Source organism: Gossypium hirsutum, chromosome D05 (genome assembly GCF_007990345.1).
Source record: "Gossypium hirsutum isolate 1008001.06 chromosome D05, Gossypium_hirsutum_v2.1, whole genome shotgun sequence".
Classification (NCBI taxonomy): domain Eukaryota; kingdom Viridiplantae; phylum Streptophyta; class Magnoliopsida; order Malvales; family Malvaceae; genus Gossypium; species Gossypium hirsutum.
This window is the reverse complement of record NC_053441.1, coordinates 3,998,024-4,008,418: the sequence shown is the minus strand read 5'-3', so window position 1 is coordinate 4,008,418 and position 10,395 is coordinate 3,998,024. Positions and strand designations below refer to the sequence as shown.

Genomic DNA, 10,395 nt, shown 5'->3' with positions numbered 1-10,395 from the left:
TGATAATAAGTGTTCAGTAAGTGGCTGTGGGAAAGCTGATTAAACAAATGGTCCTGATATGAGGGTCCAAAACACCAACTCACGGGGCCGGACAGCAATGGCTGCAAAATACCTGAGTTATGGACAACAAAATCTTTTTGTCGTCATATTATCTGATTATGGCCCAAAATTTAATACAACTGCATAGGTAAATGCTGCTGTTATTTCTTGCATGCAATTTGGCACCCCCCCCACTTCTTACCTCTTCACTTCATCTTAACCAATGCTATCCATGATTGCCGTCTTCTTTTATACACATGAACACTCAAGGTATATATATTATGTAATTAATCATTTACAAGCAGCTATGTAAAAAAAAACCTAAACAGTAAAAATAATAAACGTACATGAAATCATTTACACATCCAGTGTACAAATTATAATATGATTTTATTGTGTAAAAACTGAAGTGAAATTTGACCCTATCTTACAAATACAACGAAAACAAGATAATTAAATATGAGATGGACATCCACATCGGTATTTATATATGCTGTCCTTTGTGGGTAATTAAGGTTTTACAAACTCTTGCTGTCTGAACAACCCATAATCTTTCGTATCATCTTTGATTTATCGATGTCTGTGGTACAACATACAAAGCCTGTCCATCATTAATTAATAAAATCTCAATGCATAAAGTAGTTTCAGCTGCGGCTGTTGATGATGGCAGCGGGTGAAAATAATTTCACATTATGATCAAAACTTTCGAATCACATTTAAATTATACGAATTTCTTTTTTCTTAATATTATAATAGTAAAAAATTGTTAAATAAAATAACTTCACCCTCAAGTCTCTTTTCAGTGTAGCAACTGATACTTGCATTGAAAGTTTGGTTAGCTGGGGATAGCAATCAATGAACATCACCAACAATCAAAATATGGAAATTTCAGCACCATGATCTTAACTTGGTAGATGCGAACAACATATATCTAGAAACCATAACATAAATTTAACAATTTTAGTGTTTTGATATCTTAACTAAAGATCATTCATCCAAACCCTAATTCTGTAATGGGTTAAATTAAAGAAGGGGTTGTGAAAGTAAAGTCTTTAAAATATCAGGAGCAGCATTTATTCTTACAGTGGCAGATCAGACCCATTGAAAATATCAGTTTGGGGTTGCTTCCAACTTGTGACCCCAATTAAATGTAGGCCTCAAGTTGTATTTATTTTTTTCCTTTTAAAAATACAAGTTGATTTTAAAAACATAGTTTAGTTACCATATCAAGAATCAATCATCAAAGGCAAAAAAAATCTACATGATATTATAATGTAATACAATCAATCTTTAAGAACTGACAGCACTTTACACCCTAGAAATGGCTACCTCGCAAAACAAATTTATAAGTTTATATTAAGACAATAGTTTCATATATATCATTATATGTTCGTAGCAAACAGAAAACAAAATCTAAAGAGAAATGGGTGAAAATGGTGACAAAAAAGGAACAATGAAATTGAGTTGGAGATGGAGAAGAAGATAAGGAAGAGGGATAAATGAACAGTGGCGAAAGTAGTAAAAGAAAGAAAGAAGCAGAGAAAAAGGAAGAAATTAATGGAGGTTGCGTGGTACTAGAGAAAAGGACCCCATCGAACCATAGGGTGTAAGCAGGGTGACCCGTTTCTTTGGTGGGTCATATAGACCCTTTCAGCTTCCTCTCTCAATGCTTATAAGTGTTGTATGAGTCATTGGGAAATGATGGAGAAAAAAAGGCAAATTTAGCTTAAATAAAACTCTCTCATCGTGTCTGTTTGTGTATGACCCCTACCATCCCTTCGTCCCGTTTTCTTTGCTCGCCTAAGTGCTCTCTGCTCTGCTTTCCTTCTCTCACATGTCTGAAATCTTCAAAAGCTAACACTTTCTCGGTTCAATAATATTAGTTCCTCAACATTTCTCTAAAACAACAACAACTTCCCCGCTCATCACTGTCACTTCAAGTTTACTCTGTTTTGGCAGCAAACAACTACAAGGACCTCCCTGTTTTTTGCCTGCCTCTGGGTTATACTGTACTTTTCCTTTGTACGTTAAAAGAAAAAAAAAAGAAAAGGAAAATCTGTTGTCAAGTTAGTTGCAGTTTTAGTGGATCCAAGTCACCACTTAGAGAGGGGGGAAAATGACTGAGCAGCAAAATTCAGAAACAGAGTGCAGTTCCAACTCATTGTCTTGGCCTCCACGATCACCTACATCGCCTGGGTCAACTCATTCACCTCATCCTAACTCGCTCCCTGGCTCAACCAGGACTCTAAATGGTAAACCTGAAACCACCTGTGATACTAATAGAAAGATGAAGAGAATGAGGGATTCAAGCAAGCACCCAGTTTACCGTGGCGTCCGAATGAGGAGCTGGGGCAAATGGGTGTCAGAAATCCGCGAGCCACGCAAGAAATCCCGCATTTGGCTCGGTACTTTCCCTACTCCAGAAATGGCAGCTCGGGCACACGACGTGGCCGCTTTAAGTATCAAAGGCAACTCAGCCATTCTCAACTTCCCTGAACTCGCCAACTCTTTACCTCGACCCGTGTCATTAGCACCCCGCGACGTCCAAGCTGCGGCAGCCAAAGCTGCCCAAATGGGAAACTTGGACTCCCCATCACCATCCACTACATCATCATCTTCCACTTCAACATTGTCATCATCGTCATCCCTATCCTCTCTGGTTTCTCACTTGGACTTATCTTCAGCGTCAGACGAATTAACCGAGATAGTGGAGCTACCAAGTCTAGGGACAAGTTACGAGTCGGTGGAGTTGGGGAGTGAGTTTATATTCGCAAACTCGATGGACGGATGGTTTTACCCTCCACCATGGCTTGAAAGCATGGAAGACTGTGAGTACGTTTGTAATCAGTTAGTAGTACCCGAGAGCGTTTTACAAAACGGCTTCAAACAAGGTTTGCTATGGGATTACTAGTACTTTTTTTCTTTTTTCCTTTGGTGGTTTGTGAATGTGATGTGTGTGTGTGTGTGTGTGTGTGTGTGTGTGTGTTTTAAGCCCTTTTGCTTTTTCTTTGAAGGGCCAAAACTCTTGTCATTTTCTTTCTCTCTGTTTATGTGATCTCTTTCAATGAATTCACAATGTACAGTGCTTATAATGGGGAAGTCATAAGATTTATTCCCTTTTTCAGGACCTGAAATAAAAAGCCTCTCTTCCCTCTTTCTCTCTTGAGAGAGATCATTAAGTTCAACAATGAAAACTCTCTGTTTCTGTTTTTTTTTTTTTTGTTCAAGGGAGAGACAAACAGACCATCTAATCTTGTTTCACATCAACAGCTGGAAAAAGGGGAATTATACATAAAACAATTTAATCAAATCAAATCAAGGAAAGAAAAAGGAATTATGCTAAAAAATGCTTTTCAAATTCAATCAAACATGTAGTGAAAACAGGGGCCTGCCACCAAATTCCCCTTGCCAGATGTCAGATAGTTGTAAAGGTATTTTAAAATTGAATTTATTTTACTATATTTGAATATTATTTTTAATGAATTGCCCTCGTGCATATAAACGCTTCATTATTTTGTGAGAAAAAGAAATAAAATATCAAACCAAATTATGTGTTCATCGAATACTGATTGATGAATTAAAGCTAAAAAGAAAGTTCCTAAAAATCAAAGGGCTGTCCCTTAAAAAGAAAAGAGGCAATGGATACGTCAGAACCTGATTCAATAATGTTGATCTCCAAAACGACACTGTCTCTTCTTTAGCATTACCACAACTCCTTTTTTTCTTTTCTTTTGTTCATAATATTTCACAGATAATTATTTTATATTTAACAAAAAGGGGTATGGAATATTTTTTAAATACAATGATGGATCCCTCAATAGTTTATTTACGTGTTTCATGGTTGACCTCAATAGTTGAGATGGATAGCATTATTGCCGTATATATTCACCACTGCATTTAAGCCAGATCACGCCCACGTACGTTCCCCCACAATATTTTGCTTTTCTTATATATAATCATGAGATTATGATATTAGATTTTCTTAGCCCTATGCTTGCCATTTGTTACCACTAGCGGTGTGCATAGCCGGGCCAGGTCAGGTTTAAAAATAGGTCTAAAATTTTACCTAAATTCGACCCAGATAACAATGTTAAAATTCGAGTCCGACCCAGCTTATATTAATTTTATATAATTTTAATATATATAATACATCAAAAATACTAAAAATATCAAAATAAATATTTCCTAACAAATTGAAAATAAATTTTAAAAAATATGTATACTTAAATAACACTAAGATAGATTCAACTTAACAAGCAAATGCCTCTAAAATAATAACAAAATTAACAAATGTCTTTAAAATAATAACAAAATTAACAATAAAATAAATTTTATACAATATCCAAACAATAGCAACATAATAGTAAAATGGTAGCAAAATATGGAGAAAACAATAAGAAAATAATATTTAAAAAAATAGATTTTTTTGTCATTTAGTGAATTCGGGCGGAGCCCGGGCCAAAAATACTTTACCCGATGCCCGGCCCATTTTTAAACGGACCTTATTTTTTGTCCAAGCCCATTTTCGGACATATATTTTTCTCCAAACTCTCTCATATTTCGGATGGGCCTTCGAGTCGGGTCAAGTGACCCGAGCCATGAACGGTTCTAGTTACCACTTCACTTCTTCATTTTCTGTTATTTATTAAAGAAAGTTTGGGTCTCTTTTTCCTTTTACCCACAAGATTATCTTCTTTTGGGGGCTATGATACAGTCATTTTCTGTTAATCTGATTAATGACAGCAACACATGTTATGCATGGTGCTTTTCTATGAAAAAAGAATAACAACACACACAAAATCAAACAATGTGATATGTTCATCAAAGTTAGATAAAATAAGTAAATTCCAAAGGTTGGGTTTATTTATTTATTTATTTATTCTCGTAAGATTATATATCATCGTCAAAGTGGATGGCCAACTTTTGATTTAGAAAACGATTTCTAAATTTATATGTAATGGAGTATATATTTTTTGTTTAATCAAGATCTACTTATTTATTTATACATGATAAATATATATGTATTTACAATTTTATCCACGTGCTTTTAAATATATTTCATGTCATTTCTAAACTATCATTTACGTTCAAGTTAATGGCTACGCTGATAAAAAGATCTGACAATTTGAAGTTTGGAAATGTAATTCAAGTAAAAATTTTCATTATTTTTAGAATATATTTGGTGTGGTGAAAAATTATTTTTTTTTGAAAAAATAATTAGTTATTATATGATTTTAACATTTATTATGCAATATATAAATAGGAATGACTTTATTATATAATAATGTAATGAGAAAAATTGACAAATCATCTTTGCAATTAAGTTACTTTTTTTAATGTATTCATATGTATCTACAAAATGTAAAAAATATATACGTTGTGAACTAATTTAAATATATGTTAGTAATTAAATATTTAATTCAAATATTACTGAAAACTTAAAATATATTAATATTATTTTTTATTTAATAAAGATAAATTTGTAAGGTAATACGTGTTATAAATGTATCAAAGATGTTAATGTAATTTTTTTTAATTTTTATTAGTATTTTTGCCAGACATTATAAAATAATTTTCTCACATCCGTTAAAATTATAACATGAAAAAACATGCGCCTCAACTTAGTATAAAAAATATTTGCATTAAAGAAGAAAGAAAAGGTTCTGGCTTTCAAGACAAAACCCACTTTATCTCTTTCTCTTTAAAATATGTAGCCAAAATCGCGAACCCACCAAAAGAAAAAAGGGGCAAAAGATCTCAATTGGGATATATTAACAATTTCTTGCACCTCATGTAACATTTTGTACGTATTTCTACTTAAAGAAAAAAAAACCCCTGAAAAGCAAGATGTATAAGATGGGAAATTTTTGTTCATTTTCGAAGTAGACAATTAACTTTTGAAAGACACTTGATAATTGGTAAAATCAGAAAATAAAAAATTTATTATTTTTGTTACCGAATCTTCTCCCCATGTAAATACATGGATGATCTATGAATCTAAAACCAACTTTTAATTTGCTATCACTTTAAAGGCATATCAGACAACAGAGTCTAGTATGCTACTTCCAACCTCAATTTTGCAGTAACTATTTATACCCTTTCTTCACCCAAATTTTGTCAACATTGGACATGCTTTCTAGTACAAAAATATAGTACAAATCAAGAACTGGATTAATCTGAAAAGAACTCGTATATCACAATTGCAGATAGTAAAAATGCTATTTAATTTATTTATCTAAAAGAATAAAATCTAAATCATGTTTCTTTTGGTGGGTGAAGCATAAGGAGTTATGGTGTATTTTGACCATATATACGAGTAGGTTTTTTTTGTGTATGCTTTCCTCTTAAGGAATTCATGATATTATACTATTGTCTTGATTTAGAAGGGTCTGCAATTTTTAAACTTGTTTTGGAAAATAAACATAAGGATGAAAGAGAGTTTGATATAATTCAAACCCATCACTTAATCATTCTCTTGGACAAGTTATCAGTATTATGGAAGCCATTACATCACAAATAGGTGGGCTCTATTGCTTTACTAAACAACAAACAAATCAAATCCAACCAACTTTTTCTTTTTCTTTTAATTTTAATTTTAATTAATGATACTAGCTAGATTCCTGCTGCCGGGCATTTCCAATTTTTTTATTACCATTATTTGGTGATTATAGAATAATAATTGGACAAATTAATAAAGCAATGATGTAATGGATTTTTAAACATGCATGTTTCTTCTTTTCTTAGAATCTGACCATTATCTGGAATTAGCAAGCATGGGGTATCCTCAACTGCAACTTGAAAATAAGATAATATATTTTTGTAGAAAGAAACAAGAATTATATTATGAATTTATAAAGGTTATGATTCCACGTACCCAAGAAGCACAACTTAATTTCTCTCCACTTTTTTCTAAGATTTACTTCTTCAACAAGGTTATGACTTACGACATGCAAATGAAACAGTCAATAAAGCAACAAATAGCCTTTTCACCAGCTTTTAGCCCTGCTTCCAAAGCTACACATATTGCAAGACTGATTTCTATTAAACCCCAATAATTAATCAAATTCAATTTTATGGATTCCTAAACTTGTTATAATTTACGAAAATTGAAAATTTTAATCCTACTTTGATTAGATTTTTTTCATTTTTCGTGAATTTTTAATTTTTTAGATAAAATTGGTAATTAAATCATTAATTGCCTGCCAATGCAATAAAAACTGAAACAAGGACATTCTTTTGGATGCCTAGGTGGGTTGGCATCGAAAATAAGGCAAGGCAAATGCACGATCCGTAGTCTGGACCATAGATTACATACTCACAACTATTGATAGCGATACCTCACACTTTGAAGGCTCTTTTGCCTTATTATACAAAACTTCCATTTCCACTAATCATGACACACATTCTCAACTCCCAAACCTTCCCTTTTTATTTTTTATCTCTTACAAATCCATTTGCCTCCCCGCATGATGTGTTGTCCATATTTCACTGCTTTGGCTGCATTACATCCTCCACGTGGGGATGCAAATTTGATAATGTAATAGCATATCATATATGTATGTATGCATATAATTATATTATCCAACTTATTTAAGTGCCCTAAAAGCCTGCAGATACATAGATAAAATGAGTCCCCACAAGGGCTTATCCATAAAAAGATCTATGACTACGTACAAGCTGTGGATATGGTCCCCCCCCCCTCCCCCTCTCTATGTATTCGATTTTGGGGAGGCCTAAATTTTTAGGTTTCCCTTTGATGTTTAATTTTAGTTGGAAGAAATATGTATATTGGCGCCACCTTTTTTATCATTTCAATGTAGGATTGAAGATAGAATGGGCAGGCAAGGCAACTTGTCGAAATTAAACTCACATAAAATAAAATGCTTATTTATCCATTTACAATTTATAATGCATGCATCAAAGTCAAAAAGGGGAAAGACATGGAAGATCAGTTGGCAAACGTTAATTATTTCTCCACTCAAATTTATTGTTTACTTTTGATCATATGCAGCAAATAATGAACCGACTATTCTCAAGCTCTTTCAAATTAGTGATGACATTTTCAAGTCATTAATCAAAAAAACATATCAAATTCGATCCTAAACTTTAGGGACATAGTCATTACATCCTTGGAAATATATTAGTTTACCTTCTCTCAATATTTCGCTATCGAGAAAAGTCACTTTCTTCCATATGTATATGTACAAGTGCAGCACGTTGAAATGATTGTCCAATTTCACTATCTTGGCAGGCAACTATATGTTGTCCGTTGTCAGTTTTTCCAACTCCATATAATTAATGCGTAACCAAACAATATTGTGTATTATTTCCAGCTGATTATCATCAAAGAGTTGACGATTGAGGAGCAAAAAAAAGATGCATGCTTACATCGATCCATTCAGCCACTGCTGCACGCATAACCACACAATCACATGACAATGAATTTTTACTGATGTTTTGAGAAATAAAGCCTCCTCTGAATTATTGAGATGACAGCAAAGATTACTGCATGAAGATTTCAATTTTTAATGTCGGGAACTGTGGAATTAATGTGGTGAGATAACAAGGTTGATGTAATAATGATGAAGGGTGTTGAAAAAGGTTTGAAATGGTGTAAACCCAGAGTCATTATCTAACATCGGATAACAAAAGTTTTTCTAAAACGATTGATTTCTGACACTAATTTATCATCTTTTTGTAAGACAATTTTAAGCTCTGAAACATAGCTTTATATCAACTGGATGATCAGGTGGCTGGCTACCTCTGCCAAGTCGCTTTCTATTACACACCCATACCCACTTTTTTTTTTCCCCAATTTCTTATTATTATTTGTTTCTGATGTACCTTAAAATTTGTCTTTGAAACAAAGGCCAAGGCAGAAAATTTTTGTTTGTGTTGTGCGGAAGCGTGTAAAAGAGTAAAATTATTGTACTAAAAAATCACACTAAGTTCAATTCCCAGGAAAGAGAGGTGGATCACAAGGATCGCTTAAGTACCAGGTCTTTCCTAGCCAGAATATCCCTCAATCGTAATTTAATAGCACAATAAATCACTACAATCACACACACAATTCATGCAGAATAATACAATAAAGAACACAAGAATTTAACGAGGTTCAGCAAATTTTGCCTACGTCCTCGGGCACTACCAAATATATTTCACTCCAAAATACAAGTGAGAATTTACAAAGAGAGAGAGAGAAAACAATGCCTTAAGTAGAGAATGGCAAGTTTGAGATACAGAATGAGAGATGGTTATGCCTATTTATAGTTGAGGTTCAGGGATCAACTTGCAAAGTCACTTTACAATTTAGGGACCATATATTGCAAATATCTCAGATTTTATTATGCCAATATCTCGATACCCATATCTTTGACTTTCTAATATTTGATACCCATATCTTTGACTTTCCAATATTTGATACCCATATCTTTGACTTTCCATTATTTGATACCCATATCTTTGATTTTCCATAAATATGGATAATTCCCAATAATCTCCACCTTGAAGATTTGATTCGAGTAATCTTATCTTCACACAATTCTCTCTGCCTTTGTCAACAACACTTGATAGTGCCTTCTTCAACTGTTAAACATGCAGAATATTGATCAAGTTCAAACAATGTTCGAACTTGATTGTTGTTACTACCTTGGTCATCATATCTGCGGGATTATCTGCAGTCTTAATCTTCTGAAGGTGAATTTTCCCCTCATCAATAATTTCCCGCACAAAGTGGAAACGTACATCGATATGCTTTGTATGTGCATGATAGACTTGATTCTTTGCTAAATGAATAGCACTTTGACTATCACAATACACATTAATATGCTCCTGGACCAATCCCAAGGTTTTAACCATACCTTGTAACCAAATAGCTTCCTTTACAGCCTCTGTTACAGCCATGTATTCAGCTTCTGTGGTTGACAACGCAACTGTAGACTGCAGTGTAGACTTCCAACTTATTGGTCCTCCAGCAAGAGTAAACACATAACCAGTGGTTGATCTTCGTTTGTCCAAATCACCGGCATAATCAGAATCAAAGTACCCAACAACACCTTTACCAAGTGTAGTATCCTGCTTGAATAGTAATCCAATATCCATGGTCTTATGAATATACCGTAGAATCCATTTCACAGCTTGCCAATGTCCTTTTCCAGGATTATGCATATACCAGCTCACTATACTAACTGCCTGTGAAATGTCGGGTCTTGTACACACCATTGCATACATCAAGCTACTTACTGCATTAGAATATGGAACTTGCAACATGTATTCTCGTTCCGTATTCGTCGAAGGAGATAGTTGTGCAGAAAGCTTGAAATGAGAAGCCAACGGGGTACTTACAGTGTCTGCTGA

General features: G+C 33.7%; 1 protein-coding gene across 1 annotated transcript; it reads left to right on the top strand.

Annotated features, from left to right (window-relative positions):
* The first annotated feature begins 1,659 nt into the window (after positions 1–1,659).
* LOC121217558 (ethylene-responsive transcription factor TINY) lies at positions 1,660–3,249 on the top strand. The gene has a single exon (XM_041093183.1). It carries the CDS (start codon positions 2,156–2,158, stop codon positions 2,948–2,950), a length of 795 nt encoding a protein of 264 aa, XP_040949117.1. The 5' UTR covers positions 1,660–2,155; the 3' UTR covers positions 2,951–3,249.
* The last annotated feature ends 7,146 nt before the right edge of the window (positions 3,250–10,395 follow it).